The 25,149-nt window shown below is 37.8% G+C and overlaps 3 protein-coding genes across 3 annotated transcripts; 1 reads left to right on the top strand and 2 right to left on the bottom strand.

Annotated features, from left to right (window-relative positions):
- Positions 1-1,959: 1,959 nt before the first annotated feature.
- On the top strand, positions 1,960-7,373 carry LOC116265175 (ER lumen protein-retaining receptor-like). Its single transcript, XM_031645720.2, has 6 exons — positions 1,960-2,519; positions 3,259-3,524; positions 5,969-6,084; positions 6,673-6,746; positions 6,852-6,915; positions 6,997-7,373. The coding sequence occupies exons 1-6, from the start codon at positions 2,429-2,431 to the stop codon at positions 7,031-7,033; spliced, it is 648 nt and encodes a 215-aa protein (XP_031501580.1). The 5' UTR covers positions 1,960-2,428; the 3' UTR covers positions 7,034-7,373.
- Positions 7,374-7,579: 206 nt separating this feature from the next.
- LOC116265173 (protein NRT1/ PTR FAMILY 8.3-like) lies at positions 7,580-12,300 on the bottom strand. Its single transcript, XM_031645718.2, has 5 exons — positions 12,092-12,300; positions 10,674-10,776; positions 10,225-10,442; positions 8,697-9,244; positions 7,580-8,501 (listed from the first exon to the last, which is right to left on the bottom strand). The coding sequence occupies exons 1-5, from the start codon at positions 12,152-12,154 to the stop codon at positions 7,670-7,672; spliced, it is 1,764 nt and encodes a 587-aa protein (XP_031501578.1). The 5' UTR covers positions 12,155-12,300; the 3' UTR covers positions 7,580-7,669.
- A 3,656-nt stretch (positions 12,301-15,956) lies between these two features.
- On the bottom strand, positions 15,957-21,551 carry LOC116265174 (protein NRT1/ PTR FAMILY 8.3-like). Its single transcript, XM_031645719.2, has 5 exons — positions 21,420-21,551; positions 20,045-20,147; positions 18,478-18,695; positions 17,094-17,647; positions 15,957-16,927 (listed from the first exon to the last, which is right to left on the bottom strand). The coding sequence occupies exons 1-5, from the start codon at positions 21,480-21,482 to the stop codon at positions 16,111-16,113; spliced, it is 1,755 nt and encodes a 584-aa protein (XP_031501579.1). The 5' UTR covers positions 21,483-21,551; the 3' UTR covers positions 15,957-16,110.
- Positions 21,552-25,149: the final 3,598 nt, after the last annotated feature.

A 25,149-nucleotide genomic window follows, 5' to 3' on the forward strand; every position in this document is an offset into this window, starting at 1 on the left:
CCTCCTTCTTAGTTCTCCCCTAAAAGGAAAATAATGAAAAATGTACTTTTTCACCTTCTACACTATGGTTTGCATTGTGATAGGAACTATTCTTGTGGACATTAAATAATGGAATCACGACGACTCTAGTTGATGAGTATCTCACCTAGGACCCTGGTGGTCTTCAGGGCTCTTTTCCAAGTTGTGGGTTGTTAACTTCCTTTTAGTTCTTCCCTAAGAAAAAAAAAATTAATGAAAATGTGACTTTTTCGCTTTAAGCACTATGGTTTTTGTATTAGATCCTCCACATGGAGGGGATCAGCTCAGCCCGACACTCGTTGGCTCCATTCTCCAAAGTACAAAGCTTTACTATTTCCAGGGGGGATGAGCCCATACATTGCACTTATCCTTTCCTGGTGTTGCTTTTGATATTGATATTTGAAAAGTAAAAAAGGAACTTGACTTATGTTGATTCGGTTAAATTTTCTCAACTTTTTGAAAGCAACAATTCAACTCGTGTGTGCAAGGGCACATGCAATAGTGGCTATTTACATTACATTGTTCACTAAATTTGTAGAGTCGTCTCAGCAGACGCAAGAGATTCTGCATCTCTTTTTCTCACTCACATCGTTTTTATCTTCACCTAATTTTTCTCTTGCTATAGAACTGGAAAAGATGGATTTGAAAATCCAGTCAATATTTCTTTTATATATACACACACACGCCCGCGCACAAGAGGACTTAAAATCAGCTGGCTACCAAATGTTGCAAAATGACAAAATATTTAAAAACTGTCACTAAAAATGGCATGCAACAGAAGCACGGGTAACAATTTATGCACACACACACACATATATATGTATTCCAAATAAAAGAAAAATAAAAACCAAGGACAAATACTATAACAATCCGGGCCTCTTAGGCTTTAGAGCTTTAGAGATTTTCAACCCTCACTCTAATAGCTTCAATTCCCATCGCTAGAAAACTAGGAATTATGGCAACTAATTATTTAGTCAACATTCTTATAAGCCTTCAAAAATCTACAAAAAAAACTCTCATATTTTTCATGTCACGCATGACATGACCTGTTATCTAATATTAAACTCAATCATCATACCATTCTTGTTGATATTTATGTCCTTTTTTCATACTAAAAACCGCTTGGCTGTAAAGACCGCCGCAAATGTTGCATCAAAGAGCGCTCTTCGCTTCCCAATAAGTCGCTTGGTTCAGCTTGTGCAGACGACACAGACATCGTGCTTTCGGACTGGCCCTTGAACTTGTATTAATCCCTCTGAATGCTTGTTAGCCCCTGGGCTCGCGCTATCAAAATCTCATACAATGCATTGCTTCAAGCAAATTGGACTGTAGAAATGGATTCATGAAGGTGGGATTTATATGGAGCTACCTTCGAGTTATATTGTTTCAACAAGAAAAACTGCATCGCTTAAATTTTATGCTAAGACCTTATATAAAATTCATTCTAATTCTGTATATTGTATGAATCAGATTCCAAGTATCCGATCAAGGAGATAACTAAATGAAGCATGACAAAGCGGATGAAATCATCCGGTTTGACTGCAGCAATCCACATACGTAAGTTTCTAAATGGTTACAAACTTGCACTACAAAAAACCTAAGACCAGAAAATGTCAGTGAAACAAAGACAGACGTTGGTAATGCTTTTGCAGACGTTTCAAGATATCGTTGGTGAAAAGTGTGTCAGTAAAAAGTAAAAAGGATGAAAGGTTGTGCCAACCACTCTGATTCGTTTGTTTTGTCGGTCTTGTTTACAGTTGCATCGATGGTGGTACTGAGTGGTGTGCGGAGTGGCAATGCAGACAATACATCTTCAATATGATTTATGTGGGTGTTATTCATCGGTGAATGCATAACATTTAATAACATTGAAGTTGAATAGTTTACTATATGATCGCTTAGCAGCTCTAAACCCCAGAAGTTGAAGTTGAAAGAAGAAGAGGTGGCTTCGATGATATTCAGATCAGATTCAGGTGAAGAGACTCTCAAATTTGCTCAAATAGATTTGCTTAAGCAACCCTTCTGCAACCCTAGCGTCTCTTGAGACCGGATTTGTTCCTTTGGGTCATGAATCAAAGAGAACAAACCCTACCGTCTCTTGAGACCGTGTTTGTTCCTTCGGCTGAGAACAAACAAGAGGGGTCCTATTTTTGACCATTCACGATAAGACGTGGTCTGCACTCCTGATCAAGTGTGAGTCAAACCCCTTGTGCCCATATTATGCCGGAGAAGAAACTAGATGCCATTAATGTCTTAGCGGCGATAATCAACTAGACAAGACCGAGATCAAAACGGATGAGCGTTACCAATTAGTGAGAAGCAAGGTCTCTCGAACAAGGAGGTGCAGAAAATCGGTTTTTTCAGGAGCATTGATACACACAGCTTTGTTGGGGATCGGCAGAGAGCGAAGATGAACATCTTCAGGCTAGCTGGGGACATGACTCATATGCTGAGCATCGTCGTCCTTCTCCTGAAGATACGCACCATGAAATCATGTGCTGGTAAGTTTAGCAATTCTTCTCTTCCGTTTTGGACTTCTGGAATGGAACAAGCAATAGTTTCTCTTCCTCCTGTTTCGGTTTGTCGGTAGTTTGTGGTTGTCTTTTGATTCTACCGAGTGTTCGAATAAATGATTGGGATTTACCAGTGCACCCAACTTCATCTTTCATGGGATTTTTGTTTTTCTGGGATTGGTTGTGTTTGAGTGCACCCAAACTTCATACTTCGTGACCTTATGTTTGTTTGCCTCGGATTGATTGGATTTGACTGCCGCAGCGTCATTTTTCCAGCGTTCGATATTTGGTTTCTCACGTCAATTGAATTTTGAACGCCCCAACCTCCTACCTTCTTGAGTTTGACATCCGGTTCCTAGCATTAATCGTGTTTTTGTTGAACGTATTTAAGGTTTTGGGTGTTGTTTCTTAAACATCTATTCCACATTTCTCAGGTCAATGTATTAAGTCTTGCAGGTCTCTTCCTTTTCATGAATGACTGTTGGATGAGGAAGTCCATGGTTGGGTCTTATGAACTTGCGCTAGTTTTTTGTTTATTAACTTGGGTGCACGGGTACATTTTCTAAACTGACATTATTAATTTTCCTTCCTTGTCTTGAATAATCTCTGGAAAAACCGTTGCTTTTGCCCTATTCTTATCATTGAGCTAGATATCAGGCTTTTTTATAGCCTTAATTTTTCTTGGATGGTTAGATTTTCATTGCAATTTTTTGTTGTTTTGTGCCAGGTATATCTCTTAAAACACAGGAGCTGTATGTTATTGTTTTTGTCGCACGGTATCTCGACTTATTCACAACGTATATTTCTTTATATAACACGGTTATGAAGATTATTTTCCTTGCTACGTCCGTCTGTATTGTCTGGTACATGAGATACCACAAGGTCGTCAAGCAAACATACAACAAGGATCAAGATACTTTCCGCCATTACTTTCTTATCCCGCCATGCTTTGCATTGGCTCTTCTCATTCATCGTTCTTTCACTGTCATGGAGGTACACCCTTATGTACACGTTTGAATGTTATTTCTGTTTCTGTACAGTTGCATGCCGCATTGTGACTGCTGAAGCTTGCCATATGTTGATTGCGGTTTTTTACTATCTATCTCTGCATCAGGATCTTATCTACAAACTATAGTCATTAACAAATAAACGGTAAAGCAGGTAGGCAATTTTGTCCTACGATAGTAATGGTAACAGAAAACATACACAGAGACAGGAAATAGATAGGCCAATCTATTCACATAGAGATAAGGACGAGGACTGATTTGGAAAGTTTTGACCAGCAACTTTGTCATTGAGCTGTTTCTCCTCCAGTTATTATTGTCATCGTAATGGCAAGTTGGGGTGGATCATTTTTTTAGGGAAACATGTTGAAAAACTGTTTAAAAGGCATCTAGAAGGCTAAGATCCCAAACGTCTCCAGCTCATGTTTGTGGGTCTGATCCAGGATATGATCTCTTTAATCCGAACAATAAAGCTGTTTTCCATGTGTATGTGAATCTCATGGACTTTGCACATTACATATTTAAATGTTTAAAACTGTAAAATTTTGCATGCTTGGGGCGCTTCTGTGCCTAATTCATTGGGTCTACATTAGAGACATCTTCAAATGGTCCAGACACATGGTTGTTTCCATGCCTGGAGGAAAGTGTGTCATACGGTTTGATGGTCTTGGGCCACATGATGCTTAAAATGTACTTTGATGTGTCATTAGCTAGGAATATGCTTGCTGGTCTTCTTTTGTCTATCATTATTTTTCTTTGTTATTCTCATTCTCACAATGGTCTAATCTAGGCTCATCTTTTGTGTCTATATGTGTGATAAATTGATTTGTGCTGCTAAAGTAATATTGTATCTGCTACTATATATCATATTTTTATTCATCGATATGGATTTCATTGCACTAATTGTCATAAACACCAGCTTGCAAGTTTTATTGTCCAAGGAACCCATGCATTTTTTTGCATAAAAATATTGTTTGATGGGGACATAGTTAATGTAAAACAGCAGAAGTTGTTAAAAAACGAAACATAATTATAGATGTTACATTCAGTTAGATGAAAAAGAAGCATCTTAGATAAATAAATGTGTTATGTGCTAGTCCTCTAATTTGATGAGATAAGGCCACATACAAGGACATGTTTATGAATTACTTTCCTGAACTGAAGTAGGTATCTGGGATTCTGGCTGAGCAATATGTGTATTCAAAGGAACATGAGACTGGGTTGAGAAAGATTTTGTTTCTAAAGGAACCTTTTTAGCATATCTGTGGAAAGAAAGGGCCTTTTTCCCAATTGTAGTAAAAATTTCTACTGAACTTATACCAAAGAGGAAAATCCAATGACATTCAGTAATGGTCTTTTTGCCCCAGTAGCTGTAGGTTAGAAGTGTGAGGTAGGGTAAATCCTGTGGTAGCTCAATCTTTTGCTATGGTACACAATGAATTTTCCTGTTCTGAATACTATGTAGATCCCAAATTTCACATTCATAGATTGGTTAAGATGATTGGTCGTGGTGTTACTATAGGGTGCTTCGATTGATCAGCAAAAGGCAGTAAAATTCATCTTTTTATTACATTATCTTAACTAAATGTCTTGCATTTTTTTTTTCCAAATTCTAAGCTCTTAGCTTCTTACGTTTTCATAATCTTTTTAATTGATCATGATTCTTTGTCTCAATGGAAAGTAGAGAACAGCTTGTGTACCTAGATCACAACAGGTTTTGGAATTTCAGCATATTCTTGTTATGCTTTCGACATGGACTGCTAATTCTGTAAATCCTTGTCCCTAGATTTTCTAATCTTGAAAGGCCTGCCACAGACTGGGATGTTTGTGTATGAAAATGTGATTTTAATTTGGAAACTGTTTATATCTGAAAATATGCAGTTAATTTAGCTTTTAATGTTACAAAAGACATGACCAGGATTAGGCAAAAGAAAGTTTGGTGCAACACCAGTGTGACAGGTTCCGTACAATTTTCCAATCTTCTCTGAATGGGCACCTAAAGTTTCAGCTTCTAATTATGTGACTTATTATCCAACATCTTTAGTGTGCGTATTTTTTCTTTTGAGATTTTCGACGTCTTTCATCTGGTGGTCTAGACTATAAACAATTTGAAATTCATATCTACATATAAAGACAAAGCATGCCTTCCTGCCCTGTTTGCTACAACCAGGTGCTGTGCGTTCCAGAAAAGTGTGATATTATGTTTGCAGGTATAGTTGAAAACTTGAAACATTTTGATTTACCAGCAAAGATATTTCCTCTGCCTTGAACTTACTTTGGATGGTAATGAGCTATCTATGATTATGACCTAGATGTTTGGTCTTATTGATTTATTCATCTGTTGAAGCTTTATTGCACTTACAACTGATTGATCTGCAGTCTTCTGAGGAAGTTATTTTATACTGACTTGGATGGCCTGAATGCATATTACAGATTCTTTGGACGTTTTCCTTGTATCTTGAAGCAGTTGCAATCTTGCCTCAACTTGTGTTGCTACAGAGGTCAAGCAACATTGACAACTTGACTGTAAACTATGTTTTCCTTCTTGGGTATGGTTATTTTCGACTTGCTCATGATGTTTTTCTTCTTTAGTTCCTTTTCCAGAAGAAGTCTTCTATGACACTAAATATTGCCATGGCTTGCACATAATCTCACTTAGATAATTTATTGCCTTCTCTGTGTTTAAATTGGTGACGGCCACCTTCTTTCGTCAGGGCCCAAAAGAACTTAGCTTTCGGGAAATTAGAAAAGTGTTGTCTTTTTTTCGTAGTCAGTCAGCTTTCTGGATTCAGTAAGGTGCAATTACTGCAGTATGGTCATTTAGGGAAACATGACAGTCACTGCCTCAAATGGCAGTAAGATTATAATTTGTGTTCAGACTGCTTGTAAAATTTCCGTATATGCAATTTGCCACAACTTTCTCTTCGGGTATTTTTGACAATTACGTTGGAGACTAAGAGAGTTTCAGAAGAAGTGTAGTTGAGATTATAGCAGAATACCCCATATGTAAAATGAATCTAGAGACTGAAACTGTCTGCAAAATCAGTTTAAGTGAAAACTGGTTGGGTGGTTACTAGTCCTCCTTATCTATGCTATTTTGAAGGTAATGTGCCTCATGCACCATTTTTTGTTTTCAGTGCTTACAGAGCTCTATATTTGCTCAACTGGATTTACCGTTTCTTCACTGAGCATCATCACACAAGATGGATCCGTAAGTTTCTTCTCTTGATACTGTTGAATTGTCCCTCCTATTTGTCTCCTGTAATTGGTCTGTTGGCTATTTGGACCATGAAAGTTTTCCCAATTGTTGGTACAGCTTGGATTTCAGGCCTGATTCAGACTGCTCTTTATGCTGATTTCTTCTATTACTATATTAAGAGGTAAGGAGGTTTCCGTACGGACCATACCATTTGTCTTTACGTTCTTGGATTTTTCCTAACTTTTCCATTGAACGTGAACAGCTGGAAGAACCATGAGAGGCTTAAGCTTCCTGCTTAAGATAAAACTTTATACTGACACAAGGATTGACTTGCTTTTCAACCTGGAAGAGAGCTGTTTACTGTATGTTTGATATTTCATCTCCCTGTTGATGTCTAACATGAGAGTGGTATCGAGGCAGGAAGCTTCTAGTTTTTTTCCTTTTTCCAAAGAATAGATACTCTGTGAAAGTGAATTGGTGCGTTGTTGACATGTAAGCTAATTAAGGAGGCAAATTTCTTTAGGGATACTGGTAACTCCCAATTAGATGGCAGTTCAAATGCTCAATGAGTATTGCTAGTGAATACTATTGACGGACAGAGTTCTACAAATAAGATACAAAAGTGGTTGGGCATTCTCATTGACATGTCCAAGAATGACAAGTGGAGTTCCATAAGCTTGGTATATAGTTGTGGAGTCTCACCATCTCCATTTTTGTTGCAAGCGACCCTGTTTATTTGTGGTTTGCGGTATGGCAAGCAAAGTACTTGCACAGATCACTCTTATTTACTCTTTCCTGGTCATCAGTTCTCAGTTTAGATGGTGGAATCACAGTTAATCTTGACATGGCCATGAATTTCTGTTACATTTGCTCCAAAAATTAAACGGTGATAATCTTGAGCATTTGCTATGTATTTAACAACACAATAAGTCTCCCTACTTATTTACATCTGACTGTACTTGGGGGTCATGGGCTAGCTTCTTAAGCTTATACTTCTTTGCACAAGCAATATAGACGACCAAGTTCAATGCGCTGACCCCAGCTAATACCCAAAAGAAATAATCCAAGTGCCCTTGGTTCAAATCATCAGGTATCCATCCTGCATCCCCTCCCCTTGTTGTAGCCCAGTTCACGAAGGTCACAGTTAGAGAACTGAAGTAGTTCCCAAGTGATATGGTTAGCAGAGCCATGGCCGTGCAGACGCTTTTCAGAGAATCAGGTGACTGGTCATAGAAAAATTCCATCTGCCCAATGCAAGTGAACACTTCAGAAACACCTATCAGAAAGTACTGAGGAAGTTGCCATGCTATGTTCATCAACCTGCCTGTCCTGTTGCTCTCCAACCTCTTCATCTCCACTAGTGCAGCTGCTATCATGGAAAGAATAATCAGGAACCGCCCGATCCCCATTCTCTGTAACTCGGTAAACCCACGTGGATTGCCCGTGAACTTTCGACCAACTGCAACGATGATGGTATCGTAAATTGGGATACATAAGATGGCAGTGAGCACCTCAAAGCTATACAATGTCGCTGGTGGAACAATAAAGCTCCCAACATTTCTCTGCATGATGCTTCCTTGTTCTACGAAGACTGTGAACATCTGAGCATACACTCCGGAGTATATGATGCCGGTAACCATCACAGGCAACAGACGCAGAAGCAACTTTAGCTCCTCCACTTGTGTAACTGTACATAATCTCCATGGGTTTCTGTAAATCCCTTCCTCCATGTCCATGTCAGATACGATTGCCGCTTTATCTAAGAACCTGAATATGAGGAAGGGAGAAAATCTCTTAGTCCACATCTTAGCCATACAATGAAAATCCCATAAATCCGAGGAAGACACTTTTGGTTTTCAAAAATATGCAAATGTTGTTATTATGATGCCAGCCTGATTGAAACAAAGACGCAAAACTCAACTCCTTGCAGAGAGAGAGAGAGAGAGGGAGAGAGAGAGCAACCTGAAGTCATCAGTGTGAGAAAGATGGTGATGGCTGGCGCCTGGCTTGCTTTCCTCGTAGAGGAGCTTTTCATCAGCAGGAGTCTGAAGAGTGATCTTCCTAAAAGAGGCCACCAAGACTTGCCAAACCTTTGTCAGAGGGCTGCCTTCTGGTCTCTGCAGCCTGTAAAAGGGCGTACCCATTACAAACGTGGCGATGGCGAGGGCAATGAAGCCCGTAGAGATGCCATATCCCACCCCCCATCCAACATTCTCCTGCACCCATACTAGCACAGTGCTCGAAATGAGAGCACCAACATTGCTGGTGAAGGAGAACCAGTTGAAGAAGGACCCCTTCTTCAAGCTCTCTTTTGGGTCCATATCACTAAACTGATCAGCACCAAATGGTACCAGTGAGGAGCTGATGCCTCCTGACCCAAATGCGAGGAGGTATAATCCGAAAAAAGAGACCGTCTTCTGAATATTAGTGGCCGAAGGGCATTCGACTCCTCCACAGCTTGCAGGTCCCAATGAAGAAAGAAAGGCTGATAGAGCGAGAATCATTAAACCCTGCACTCAGTTTAGACAAGCAAAACATCAGTTTCCGTTCGATCACAGTGGCAACTGGACAACATATAATTCCACCGACACCGTTAGTAAAATTTCAGTTTTTCCTGATTAATTAGAGTTCAGAAATTCTAATCCTTTGCTGGAAGGTGCTTGTGAGTTATAATGATAATATTCTCGTGGTGAAGCGGAGTGACTCTCTTTCTCCAATGAGCAACTGGATGAGATCCAGATCAGTTAAATGCATGAACAGTTGGAATGTACTGAATTTGTTGGTCCATTTGCACTACTAGACTCCCTTGTGGTCATCTACACACGAGGGCCTTCACCATGAAAGGTCGGTCTATTGATGGATTTGACAGCTTATGCATTTGGCGAAGAGCCGACGTAGTCCTATTCTTCATCCAAAGTCTGTATGTGATCCAAATCTGAGCTCATTTTAATGCTACCATCTTGATGGGTTTATAGCAAGGTGCAGGGCTCCAATGAGTCGAACCCACTCGAGCTCGACTTGAACTTACTCGGTTAAGCTCAACTCGGAGCTCGGAGCTCGAGTTTAACCGAAAACTCGAACCTATAAATTATTCAAATTTGAGTTACATGGTGGACTCAACTAAACTCAAGTAAGCTTGTTTAATATAAGATTTTATATATATAATTTCCAAACTTAAAACCAATGAAACAGACCAAATCAAATGGAGAGTTGGTAAATGAGCTTAAACAAATTCGAGCTGGGACAAAGTATCAAATGGAGAGTTGGTAAATGAGCTTAAACAAATTCGAGCTGGGACAAAGTTTAACGAGTTGAACTCGAGCTGACCTTGTACAGCTTGACTGCAGCTCGAGCCGACCTACATATGAGTCGAGTTGAGCTGACTAAGCTCATGCTCGACTCCACTCGTGTACGGCCCTACACTGACGGGTACAATCGGGGTCTTGATTTTTTAGAATGGAACCAAACATCAGAGGTTTGTGTGGGTTACCATGGCATAGACAAAGAAGAAGTTGAAGATAGTCCAGTATCTGCCCCAGTATGAATCAGCAAAGAGGGCTCCCAGTATGGGTGTAAGGTAGCTGGCCCCTGTCCATGTATTGATGCTTGCTGCAGCAGAAGCGTTGCCCTGGCGGAGAACCTTCGTTAGATATACTGTGAGGTTGCAGGAGATACTAGAACCTGCTAGGCTCTCGAACAGCTCCGCCACTGCAAATTAATGCATAATCATCATCATTTTTTTCTTTTGCATCACTACCAAGCATCGAATTTTGCAGCTATGAAACTCAGTTCATATCAAAGAAACGCCATTATAGGCAGGGAGATTGCTATAGAAACGTAAAAGTTTTATTTTCCTCTAGTTCTGACTAAAATAATTTGGGTAACAATTAATTCACCGCCGAAGCGTTGAAAGTAATTAATAAGTAAACATCTCCTCACCCAGAATAACTTTAGCTGCCCTTGAGTTCCCAGTTCTGTTCTTGAGAGCTGGCCTTCCACGAATATCGACAGACCCATCCCCTGCCACTTCCTCGCTTGCTTCCTGAATCACACAATTGAAAAGAAGAAAGAGATGGCAAATTCAGATCAGTTTAGTCTCAAGAGATGTAGCAAAGTTGGTCAGTTTTGAATGTTATACACAGACTATTGTTTGATTTTCATGGTTGTTGCGGATCGATTTTTATAGGTGCTACTTTCCTGAACTGAACTGTAAATGGTAGTGTGTGCAAAACTCAAGTTGAGAAGGTGTGCAGTAAGAGTACCCCAGTCCGAGAAAGGATAAATGGTTTAGCCCAATAAGAACAGAACAAGTAACTCTACTGAAAGATGATACTATCCCACCTTTGAATTTTTTGACAAATTGGCCAAAAAGTTCTGGGTTTTTCATGCTTGAGCAACCACTTAACCGAGCTGGCTGGATCATACTGAATCGGTTGGCATCAATGCTATTCGGTTCATTGGCCATACAGGGCTGTCACAAATTACCAACTTACAAAATTTTAAATAATTTATTTCTAATTAACTTTATTTTTCATTTATTTGAAAAATAGATATAAAAAGTGCCGATTCGCAACCGATTCAGGATGAATGGCTAAATTGGCAGCCTGGCCCGCTGATTTTTATAAGTCTGCCGGTGCCACCCACCATTGCAGGTGGGGAGTCTGCCACCTACCATTACAGTTGAACATGGACAAGAGGTTCATCGTTCATCCCGAAGTCGGGCCTGTTGCGATAATTTGGTAAAATCCAAGTCGGCAATTATAGATAGAAAAGAAGTCCATGCCTTTACACCTAAAATAGCAGACTCGTGTAGATCAATCTGGTTTACGAAAAGCTGTTAGTTTAGATGGATTGATAAGACTCTTGCCCACTTTTTATGCTGATCAAAGTTGGATTGTCCAACATGAACGAACTTGTGTGGATAAGTCTGTAATTGAAGATCATTTCTACCAATCCTGAGAGCATAAAGACTGTGGGTGCTTCTGTTAATCTTTTGAAGCAGAATACCATGCTTCTGTTTTGAGATTTCTGCAGCAACCCAAAAGAATCACAACTTATCTGCTCTCAAACATTGACAAAGAACTGAACTCCAATTTGAAAACTTCCGCAATTAAAATTCATGTCCACCAATTGTAGAAGCACAGAGATAATCTCATAATGGGTGCAGAATACCAGGCCTCTGCTTTCTGCGGCAACCCAAAAGACTCACTTCTCTGCTCTTAAACAGCATTGACGGTCGTCGAGTCAAAGAACTGAACTCAAATTTCAAAAGCACTTAGACCCATTACAGGGGGAAGACAGAAGAACCAAATTCTTTGAAAAAAATTAGTAGTGTGAAGGAAACCAAATTCACTTACCTTGTGGAGCAGAGGGATGCGTTCTTCACCACCGTGATCTCCTCCTGCGCCTTCAGCTCCCATCGTCGTTGGGAGTCTGTTCCTCACAAGTCAGTGCACGTCAACGAATGATGAATATATCCAATTATAGGGGAATTCTCTGGCTTGCTCCACCTACCTACTTCCTTGTTAGAATCCTAACGCTAACGCTTTACCCAACAAGAAATGTTGGTTGGTTCTCTTGTTTTTATGTGCAGGAAATTGGGACGAAGCCAGTAGAGGCTTCAATAGTGACAGTGACGGTGGGCGTGCCTAACTTTGATTCGTATACGAAGAAAGAACCGTCACAAAAACCTAACTGTGGGTCAAAGAAAGCACAAAAATTTAAGGATTGAGACATCTGTGAAGTCAAATTTGGGTGGACGGTTGATCAAGGATTATATCTTCAGGCGGCCGTCCCACGTAGATGATAAATATATTTATAAGGGTGATTTTTGCTAAATAATCATACCAGATCTTTATCTTTTCAAGTTTTTAATTAAAAGAAAACGTGAGAAGGATTAACAAGCGAAGCTTTTCTCTTTTTCTTTTCTTTTTTTCAATTTTAACGCAAGCAAACAGTACCAGTCGTAAAGGAGTTCGTGGCGTTTGATTTAACCGACACATAAGGTTGTTTTCTATTAAATGGATAGCGTCGATTTTGAACGCTCACTCAACTCCTCAACTCAACAGACAACCTCATAAAATTAGTTTAATATATATATTAATGTTTTAATATATTTAATTGTTATACATTTATATATTAATGTTTTGATATATTTAATTGTTATACATTTCCACTGTACCGCATGTCAATCACATTCTTTTTCACAATGAAACTTTGAGGCAACAAAAGATTCAAAACAAGAATTGCTGCCTCAAACGCAACCGAATGGCATCTCAAATAATGTCTCATTGATGTTTGCTGCTATGTTCTAAAAATAATTTTCAGTACGAATGCGCTGCTTTTCTGGTGGCGTGGTCCAGTTGGCAAATGCCCAAATTGACTCAAAGAAAAATTTAAATGAAAATTTCGGACCCAAATTAGTTAAGAGTTATAAACTTGTAACACAAGTATCTTGTATGAGTTTTGGTTTTAGTTTGAAACAAATTATGAACCAAAACAATCACTCACTTTAACAACTTCTTGATAAGTCTTTGAAGATCTCTCATTATCTTCAACTTTTTTAAATTAAATTTTTAGGGTGTTGTCTATCATTCTTAAGGTACACACAAAAGTGATGAACCGTGCTATGATACCACGGAAAGGTTGTTTTACCCTCTTTTCTTGTTCTCTAACATGACATTGTAGACTTTGTTAGCCGCCGCCTCTCATTTTTCGTTGGACCCACTCGTCCCCTTTCATTGTGGTGGATACTGGATAGCCTGCCACTACCCTTTCTTTTCGAAGGGGCCCCCATTCTCTCTATCTTTGGGTCCTGAGTTGTGTCGGTGTCAACGATAACAATGATGCACCATTCAACTTGGATAAATGGTCTTACCACTTAAAACACAAAGAACATAATGCCTACAGGAATCAAACTATAAACATGCCTTTATACATACTTCTAACCCGACCAGCTATGCTACACCCTTTAGATAAGCGATTTTACATAGTGTTTTTTTATGTACCCCTTCTCTAATGCAGTGGATCAATATTAAAAGCTATAATAATATGTCTTGTGCATTATAATACACTATATTAATGACATGAACTATTGTAATATACCATAAGATTGACAATAGCACCCTAACTACATGATTCACAAGCAAATCCAAAATTTCAAAAAAAAAAATAAGTAGTTAAAATAAGCAATATATATATATATATATATATATATATATATATATATATATATATATATATATATATATATATATACACACACTCTCCCCCTTTATAAGTCTTAAGAAAATCATGGAATTGTATGTATAAAGTAAATGTATAAAGTTTTAAAAATTGATGGTCTTAGACTTTTCTTTTGTATGTATAAAGTAAATGTATAAAGTTTTAAAAATTGATGGTCTTAGACTTTTCTTGATTTATAAGCTTGAGTTAATTTTTGTATAAAATTGAAAGAAATAGTTTAAAATATTGACCAAACCATTCAAAAATGATTATTGAATTACCTTTTTATATTATCCCACTGAATAGATATGATTTGAAGAGCTTTTTTTTTTTTTTTTTTTGAAAATCATACACTAAGCTAGTCAATTTTTGAGTTGTGCATGTTCCTGTAACAGTAGAAAAAATGAACGGCTCTTTCAAAATTTTCATAGTATAAAAATCAATTTAAAAAAAAAAAACAATTTGGACTCATAGTCTACATTGAATTAGTACTTATAAATACGTTAGAATGTCAATTTGTTGTTCAAAATATTTTCGTATTAAGAATTGAAGGGGTCTACTTTTTTTTTCTCTCAAGGGGTATATATATATATATATATATGTGTGTGTTTGGATGCAAAGACAGAAAAATAGTGAAGGAAAACGAAATGATTTTTTGGATTTTCTCAAAAAAAAAAAAAAAAAAAGGAGACTGGGAGAAAATTGAAAGGTCGTTTCATCTTGCTATCGGGATTACCCTGTAAGCTGCTGGAAGCTAATGTTTACTAGTGAGTGATGTGGAAATGAAGAAGAGTTCAACCGGCAGGCTCTCTCTCTCTTTCTGCCACTTTTTCAAACCCTAATTTCCTCCTTTCTTGATTGTGATGGGTAGACTGAAATTTTTTATTGGCTGCCCGTCCTTTCTTTCACATCAGCCTATATTATTAGTCGAGCAATGATAGTTGTACAAGCCAACAACCATGAGTGTCTTATCGTCAATGAAGTTGGTGCAAGTCGGGCCAGGCGGCGTTGAATCCATGTGGCATTTCTGTCGCAAAAGGATGTTACCGACATGTAACATGTAAGCTGAAGTACGAAAGAAGCAGATAACCAATAATGGCTTGTTATTACCTTGAAGGACGGCTCCCTCTTGAAACTGAAGATGCAACACGAGTAAGAATATTCTGCCGGCTGGCTTCGTTATGAGTAACTTTGAGTTCTAGGATTGCTATGGCCAAATGGAATCAATTTCTAATTAAAACTGGTCAACCAATTTCAAACTTTGGCTAGTTTATTATAAAGAGAAAGAGATAAACCAAATGAGAAAAAGAGAACTATTATAATCAAAATCAAGGGTGTTACGAGCATTATTATAAACTGACTTAAGTTTTTTTCGTTTTGTTAAGTTTGTGTAGTCAAACAAACATGATTTTTGACAATTTTTTTGATTTTCTTTCTGTTTTATCTAAACAGGCTTTATTTCAATTTTTTCCCTTCCCCTCCTCATTGTTAATTCATCTCCTTCTTTTCTGTATCTTTCCATCCTTTTATAATTCTTGCCTTTCCATCAAGCTTAAGATTGAATTGAATCATTTGCACAGTCTTGTCGGACACACACATACACACACACACACATATATATATATAATTGACATATCCCACATCACTTAAGGACAAAAAAAAAAACCTCTAAGAGGGCGTTTGGTACTCTGGATTTGAATCCATGGATCTTACGTAGCATGCTTTTAGCCTTTTACTGACTTGCAATTGATTTTGTTAACACCTAAACATGGATCCTAGCAGTACCCGTGTCAAGTTATATCCCAAAGTCAGGTTACATGGTTTTTATCCTGATTAGAACTGCATGTAGCAGTCCCACAAGGCAGATCCGATGACATCTTCTCTTGACATTTACTTGTTCATCAATTTTCCTCTCCTGTAACTGAACTGTGGGCGATTTGATATCAGGCACGATTCAGGCTGCTCTTTATGTCGACTTCTTCTATTGCTATATTAAGAGGCAAATAAGTAGCTTTTTCATACCACTTGACAATCTTGACATGGTAAGAAAACCAGGGATTTTTGTTACATCTGCTCAAGAAATTGAATCATGATCATCTAATTGACCATTTATTTTTTTTCTATGATCAACGCAACAAAGCTCTTATACATATTAACAGATAATGGGGTCATGGGCAATTCTCTTGAGCTTATATCGCTTCGCACAAGCAACATAGGCAACCAAGTTCAATATGCTAACCCCACTTAACACCCAGAAGAAATAATCCAAGTGCCCTTCATTCAGATCATCAGGTATCCATCCTGGCCCCCCTCCCTTTGTTGTAGCCCAGCTCACAAAGGCCATAATCAAAGAACTGAAGTAGTTCCCAAGTGAAATAGTTAACAGAGACATGGCAGTGCAGACACTCCTCATGGAATCAGGTGACTGATCATAGAAAAATTCCAGCTGCCCAATATAAGTGAACACCTCAGAAACACCAATGAAGAAGTACTGAGGAAGTTGCCATGCTATGTTCGTCAACTTGCCTTCCTTGCTGCTCTCCAACCTCTTCATCTCCACAAGAGCAGCCACTGTCATGGAAAGAATGATCAAGAACCGCCCTATGCCCATCCTCTGCAGCTCCGATAAACCCCGCGGGTTGCCGGTGAACCTCCGGGCAATCGCAACGACGATGGTGTCATAAATTGGGACCCATAAGATCACAGTGAGCACCTCACAGGCATACAGCATGGCAGGTGGAACAGCAAACCTTCCAACATTTCTCTCCATGATGCTGCCTTGTTCTATGAAGACTGTGTACATCTGAGCATATACTGCGGAGTATATAATACCAGTAACCCACATAGGCAACAGGCGCAACAGTAACTTCAGTTCCTCCACTTGTGTGACGGTGCATAATCTCCACGGATTCCTGCAAATTCCATCCTCCATGTCCCTATCGGATTTTATTGCTGCTTTATCTAAGAACCTGAATATCAGGAACAGATAAAAACTCTCAGTTCACATCTTTGCTGCAAATCTCATGTTCTCAGGAAAAACTCATAGAACAACACAAAAATTTGGTTTTCAAAGGTCTGTGGACAAAATTGAAGTGTACAGAGAAAGAAAACAGAGCAAGAGAGAGAAAAAGCAACCTGAAGTCATCAGTGTGAGGAAGATGGAGGTGGGTATTTCCAGTTGAATTGCTTTCTTCCTCATAGAGGAGCTTGCCATCAGTGGGAGTTGGAAGAGCTGTCTTCCTAAAAGCCGCGATGAGCACCTGCCACACCCTTGTCAAAGGGCTGCCTCCTGGCTTCTGCAGCCTGTAGAAGGGGGTACCCATTACAAACATGGCAATTGTAAGGGCAATGAAGCCCGCGGAGATGCCATATCCCACCCCCCATCCAATGTTCTCTTGAATCCACACCAGCACACTGCTTGAGATGAAAGCACCAAAGCTCATGGTGAAGTAGAACCAGTTGAAGAAGGACCCCTTCTTCACACTCTCTTTTGGGTCCATATCACTGAACTGATCAGCACCCAGCGGCAGGAGAGAGGACTTGATGCACCCAGACCCAAAAGAGACAAGGTACAATCCAACAAAGAAGACCATCTTCTGCACATAAGTAGCTGAAGGGCATTCAACTCCTTCACAGCTTGGAGGCTTCAATGCTGAGAGAGATGCTGATAGAGTGAGAATTACTATACCCTGCGATCAGTATACACAAGGCAAATATTGGTCAATTTGAGATTCTTTTGTATCATTATCGATCCATGAAATAGTGATAGGTAATAACAAGCGTATCATGTTCGGATTGGTAAAATTCCTAGAAAGTTAAATGAGGTTGAATTTGGTGTTTCATTTCACCACTATAATGTACTCGAACTACCCAATTCAAGTATTGTAACCCCTCCCTGTCTTGACTATGACAAGAAGCATATCAAGTTCTCTATATATTATAGCTAGGCACTGAAACAACTTAACCTACTCCCGCACTGAGCCTGATTCATACACAGTTTCATGAGAGGCTATTTGGTAGTTGGAACACTCGGTGACTGTTCCATGAATCTACCCTAAAGAATTGGAGAAAATTTATGAAACACTCACAAACTATTCCAATTACCAAAAAATCCCTAAGGGTCTGTTTGGCAACAATAACGATATGTTATTGTTCCAACTTCCATGTACCCATGGAACACTTTTTACCTATGGAACACTTTTTAAAATATTTCATGAACAAAATATTTCATGAACGTACTCCAAATTTGGGAACAATGACAATTAATTGGTTAGGCAACCTCCTTATAAACCCCATGAAGATTTCCATGAATCTTCAGTATAGGGTCTCAGAATGAGATGCTACAAACATGACAACTAATCATTAGCCAACCTCCTTATAAACCCTCAAAGATTTCCAAAAGTCTTCGGTATAGGATTACATTTTCTTGTAATGAGATGTTGTAAACATATTTATGGATAGATATGAAATTCTCATTTTCTCAAAAGAAAACCAAACATCAAAAATTTGTTGGAGTTACCATGGCATAGACAAAGAAGAAGTTGAAAGTAGTCCAATATCTGCCCCAGTATGAATCAGCAAACAGGGCTCCCAACAAAGGTGTAAGGTAGCTGGTCCCTGTCCATGTGGTGACGCTGGCTGCAATAGAGGCATTACCCTGGTGGAGCACCTTCCTTAAGTATATAGGCAGGTTGGAGGAGATGCCAAAGCCTGCTAGGCTCTCAAAGAGCTCAACCCCTGCAAATGCATCATCAACATTATCATCAGTAATTGCGAGGGCTAAGTGTAGGAAATTGCCCACTCGGATCTCAAAATAAATTTTTTATTTTTATATTTGTATTTCTGAGCAATTTTTCTCATTTTATGCATCTTAAAAAATTAAAACTTTATACCAAGTATCTGTTAACGAAAATTTTTTAGCTCCACCCCTGTTCTGATCAAATTATATTAAGAGATGCATTCAAATATTGATCTTTGCTTTTCTAATTAACTGTGAGTTGCAACCGTTAGAACTTACAATATCAACACTATAACGAAGTCAGATAACAAAATGGCAGAAATTTGAAAAGAATGGCACCAGAAGGAAGGCCAAATAACAAGATGCAGGTTCATTACAAGCACCCATCACCCAAAATATCCAAGCTCCGCCATTGTAGGGAGGTAAATGCTAACTCGAGCGTATCTACTGTTTAAAATATCCTATTCGATGGGATCTTCCTTAACATGACTCACACTCGAAGTGGTGTTCAGACTTGAAATTTTGAAACTGAAACTGGATCCTACAAAGATAAGAAGTTAACGACTTTGATGCTTAATCAAATTGGAACTTTATCGGATTTGAGACTCGAACTCAGATTCAGTCTTAAATTACTTAATTTTTTCCTCTTTGGTTCTTTTTCTAAAATTAAAAAATTTTAGAGAGAAGAAATGAAATTGAAAATCCCTTGAGAATGATTTCAACCACATACATAACCGCAAAATTAGAAAAGTAAAGACAAAAGAAGAGTAGCTAACATAAACCAAAGATGTAAAAGTCAATTTCTAGCTCGCATCGACTTCCCTTGTATCGACCATTTTTTTAGATTAAAAATTATTTTTAATGAAAATTTATTATTGTTATTATTATTATTATTAAATACGAGCGGAAAGGATTGGAAGCCGGTAGAACTTGAATGGGCCCCACGTGGCCATGAATCTCCATCGACCTCGTAATTACGATGTGGCACCCCTCGAAAATTAAGGGGATGTAAGGGGCAAAGGTTTGTCCTCAAGGCCGCTTCCCACGCAGACCCGACATTTCGATTAGAAACTGTCAAGTACCGCCACGTTACGGCAAGAAAAACTACAAAAATGCCCCTATTTTTTTCCAATATCACATTGAAGGCCAACCACTCTGATTTTAAGACTGGTTTTAGCTTGACCTTCCTTATCTTTCTTTTTTATAGTCTTTATAAACTATTTATTCACCAATATAATTTAATTTCCATTTTTTTCCATTAAAATCCCCAGAAAAATCATGAAAATAGGTTTTTAATTTTCTATGTAAAGGAAATAAAGAGTTCAGCATAATCTGATAAATAGTTCACCTAGAATAATTGTAGCTGCCCTTGAATTGCCAGTTTTGCTCTTGAGAGCAGGCCTTCCCTGAATGTCAACAGACCCATCCTCTGTCACTTCCTCACTTGCATCCTGAAACACAAAATAGACCCCAATTTTTAAAAAAATATATATATATAAATAAATGTTCAAGAAAAAGATTACCCTACCCTATGTAATATTGAGCTGTGGATTCCCAACTTTGCTTTTATGACAAAAGTGGATGAAAAATGATAAATTTCATACTCAAAACTCAAAAGCAACCACCAACTAGTACAAGTGGAAGGAAGGCTGATTATGAGAACAAAAAATTTTCTAAGTTGAGGAAGGTGAGGACTGAAGAATTTAATATCTAAGGGTTGCCATAATTTGGTAAAAAGTCCAAACCCAACACAGGTGAATCAATCTAAAACATGTTTGACCTGGACATTCTATCTCAGACAAGTTGTCCCACCAGGAAATTGCGTAATGTGTTTAGAGTAATTTGGGGTCGAATTAAGAGAAGAATTAATCTGTACTTGATTTTTGAGAGATAGGATCAGACATACAAAGAATTGCATGTATGAAATTCACGGTAGCCTTGCTACTTGTAAGATTCAGGAGTTCCAAATTAGTTCTTTAGTACTGGAGTTAAAGTGCAATCAAAACTCACTGCCACCAATTTTAGAAGCATAAAGATAATGGGTTCTTTTGCATATCCTTTTTAAGCAGGCTGCCAAGCCTCTGCTTCCTGCAGCAACTCAAAGAATCACAACTCTTAAACGCCATTGATGAGAACAGAACTCATCTTTGATTTAAAACAAAAGAATCACGGCTCTTCTGCTTTTAAACAACGTTGATGATCATAAGATCAAAGAACTGAAGTTAAATTCCAATTCTGCAATCAAAACTCATGTTCAAAATTTTAGAAGCATAAAGATAATGGGTGCAGAATACCAGGCCTCTGCTTTCTGCGGCAACCCAAAATAATCATAACTTCTCTGCTCTTAAAAGCCATTGATGACCATAAAATCAGAGAACATAACTCAAATTTGAAAAACTTATCTGCTCTTAAACAAAAGATCATTCAGGACTCCTTCGCTTTAAAACGGTGTTGATGATCAAAACTTCTCCGATCAAAACTCATGTCCCCTAATTTTAGAAACATAAAGAAAATGGGTGCAGAATACCAGGCATCTGCTTTCTGCAGCAGCCCAAAAGAATCACAACTTCTCTGCTCTTAAACAACACTGCCGATGGATGAACATAAAACCAAGGAACCCAACTCAAATTTCACAAGTACTTACATCCATTACAGTCGGAAGACAAAAGAACCAAATGTTCTAAAAAAAATAGAAACATGAAGGAAAAAAAGATTTCACTTACCTTGTGTAGCAGAGAGATGTATTCTTCACCACCATGATCTGCTCCTGCACCATGAGCTCCCATGGTTGTTCGTCAATCTGTTGGAAGCTGCAAGAAAGTTGCAACTCCTCACAAGTCACCGCTCATCAATGAACGACGAACAGCTCCATTTTATGGGGAGTCCCACCAGCTTCAGCCACCTACTCCCGCCCTTTTCATAGTTCATTAATTGCCCTCAACGGTCCCGATATTGCAAGCACAGTCCAACGGAACTACGGAAGTATCGGCTTAGTGGTCAGGGGTGTTTCGGGAATTTAGTATTCACTTGTTCTTATGTCCATAAATAATTCGTGATATGGTGCGCATAAATTGAAAAAGGCCAACAAACAATTCTACGGTCGCCCGCGACGACGTCAAACTTTGGTTACTTGACTAAAGAAAATTAAATAAAATTTGATTTTTTTTAATAAAAATTTGGCAAAAAGATACCCAAAAAAAAAAAGCTTTTGAATAATAAAAAATTAAAAAAAATTTCTTTTTTCCTTGCGTTTTGACAGTTTCAAATCTTTGATTAATTGTGTTCATTAAGTTCATGTTACATGCTAAAAAATATGAATTTAAAGTCGGATAGAAGGAGGAGGTTCGACCTTAAAGTCATGAGATCATTGCGGATCCGGAGGAAAACAAACACAACCTTTGTGAAAAGAAAAAACAAGCAACCCTAATTTTAACCATCTTATTAAGGCTCATAAACAATGTTGTAGAAATCAATTTTTCTATTGATGATTGGTTACCAAGATAACAATATTATTCTTAAAAATAAATGAAAATGTATAAAAATTAATCTCAAATATAAAATATTAAAAGTAGTCAAGAACAAAAAATGGCACCCTTGGCTCAACAATTCAGACAATGTTGACTATGGTAGTGTTTGGATGACAACCTAAAACCTGGTTTTGGGACCCAAAACACCATTTCAACGATAACATAGGACATTGAAATAAGGTTTTGTTAAAAACCTGTCTTCACAAAACATGTTTTCATGAAGAGTTTCATCCGAAACTGCCTTCCTCTAACTTTTTCTTGTAAAATTAATTTTTACCTCTAAACCAAATTTGTCACTTGCCATCCAAACATGAAACCAAGTGTACAAAAAAAAAGATTTTAACCAGGCTTTTACAAAATCAAAGTTTTTTTTATGGTGTCGTCCAAATGCTCCCTATAAATTATAACCGGTGTTTTTACAGTCTTCTATGTTAAAAAAAAACAGAAGTAGAAAAGCAAGTCCTCAAAGGTTTTACTTTACTTTACTTCCTTATTTTAGGGACCTGGAATAATTGAAGAATTCTTCTTTCTCTGCTAAGTTTACCCAATTAAAAACTTCTCAAGGGTGTTTGGATCACATCTAAAATCAGGTTTTTAGAGCGTTTGAAAGATATCAAAACTGAGTTTGAAGATAATCTACTTTTGCCAAATATAAAAGTAAGTGAAAAAGTGTGACTCTCTTATGTTATTTTCAAAAAACTGATTTTTGAGTGTTTTTGAGTATGTCAATCAAACATTTTCAAGAGAAGATAGGCAGACTTAATATCTATCTTGAGTTCATTTGACATCAACTCCGTACTATAGAAAAGATGCGAAGAGACACTGATATGTAAGTTGAAGCATTGTGAAACATTATCCAAAGTAACAAAAGCAAGTCTGGTACTTTATGAAAAAGAGGGTGAAGCAAAAAAGTTTTCATTAGCGGGATTGAATTAAAGTTTTTAAATTTTGACTATAACTGAAATATCAGTTTTCAAAATTTTTATATAAAACAAGTAAAAAATTTTAAAATTTACATGTAAATTTAAAAGAAAAAAAAATTGAGGTGGGTCTAGGGATCATGCAAAGAGTGGGACTTTGAGTCTCAGCCGTATGGTAAGATAGAAATGTTACTCTTATTGTTAAGAGTATGCCAATCACACACATAAACCAAGTTTTCTCAACTCATTAAAAAACTTGATTTACATAATACAAAGTTTTTATAAAACTCATTGAGATGAGGGCGTCATCAATCACACACATAAACCAAGTTTTCTCAACTCATTAAAAAACTTGATTTACATAATACAAAGTTTTTATAAAACTCATTGAGATGAGGGCGTCATCCAAACACGGCCCTGGTTTTGACGAGACTGCTTCCAAACACTAAAATTAAATTACTTGAAGTTATTATATTATGTAGAAAACTTGCAAGTAGAGCCATTATATTAATAAAACCCCCCAAGCTAGGAGACAGCTAGTTTGACCTGGGGCTCAAACAAAATAAAAGATTTTATGGCGGGCCATTACATAATTTTCACAATTTTTACTGGAATTAAATTATTTTTTTTAAAATGTCTATAAAAAAACTGGGGAGAAGCCGTGATCCATGCGGGTTCATCTTCTTATATTTTAAACTTAATAAATAAATATTTAATTATTTTTTTTTTCAACGGTCATATTGGTCGTGCATCGCTTTGAAACCTAGCCTGGTCTACGAGATTCCGGGTGAGCAAGGGGTATTAATCCCACCGCCCGAAAAAGGCCCGAAGGCCCCCCATTCCCCCTGCCTCCGGGGTCTTGAGCTGCGTCGGTGTCAGCGATAGCAACGGTGCACCCTTCAGTTTAGATGTCGCGCCTTACCTCCTTAAGACACGGGAACATAACGCTCACGAGAATCGAACTAGAGACCTGCCTTAGTACGGGCCCCTAGCTCAACCAGCTACGCTATGCCCCTTGAGGCTGGTGTACGAGATTAGGACTCAATTTTTTCTTTAATTTTTTAAGGTGCCTTTAGGACTTACCTTCACTCACTGCAAGTCTTTGTGGCATTGCGCCCATGCAAGTCTTTGTCGCATTGCGCATTGAGGGGCAGAACCAAGAATTTTTCATGAAAGAAACTGAAATATGGTTTCGAAGTTTTTGCGGAGGCTTTTAAAATTTTTATATAAGATAAATGATTTTTTAATTTATATATAAATTAAAAAAAATTGAGGTGAGGCCAAGATCATGCCGGCAGCTCGGCCCCTGATAGCATTCCAAATTTATGGTAAGGAAGTCAAATATGGCGGTAAACCAAACCCTTAAAAGGAGATTGTCAAAATAGAAAGGAAGTTTCAAAAGCTTTTTCTTTCTTCCTTTCTCATTATTGACATCGACTACAGGATTCGATATGTGGCGAAGCATCACTATCAAAAAGTTTTTAGTTCGTTCATTCTACCATCTTGCTCACCAACCAAACACTTTCCTTGACCACTTCTGAAGAACTTTGTCCACAATGCAAGACCTTTGAAAGTAATTTAAATTGATTTTTAAAAATAAAACATTCAAAAATGCACAAATATATGTCAGCATCGTATAGTTTGGGCCCTGGTCCCACTTCTTTTTTTTTTTTAAATTTACATGTAAAATTTTAAAAATTTTACTTGTTTTATATTAAAATTTTGAAAAACAATATTTTGGCTCTAGTCAAACTCTAGAAACTTTAATTTGGCATGCTTCATGAGCTCCACCCCTCGTTTTAGTAAGTCTTGTTCCAATAGTTTATGTCACTGTTATTGAATATTTCGATTGGATTCATAATCATATTTGAATCAGATTCAACAACATTCTATGTTCGATGCTTCTTACATTTAAAAAATCAGCAGGTTTCGGTTTAAAATTCTGATTTGAATATGAATGTAAAACTCAGATTTTATATTTGACTTTTCATCATTCGAATATGAAT

Source organism: Nymphaea colorata, chromosome 12 (genome assembly GCF_008831285.2).
Source record: "Nymphaea colorata isolate Beijing-Zhang1983 chromosome 12, ASM883128v2, whole genome shotgun sequence".
Classification (NCBI taxonomy): Eukaryota; Viridiplantae; Streptophyta; class Magnoliopsida; order Nymphaeales; family Nymphaeaceae; genus Nymphaea; species Nymphaea colorata.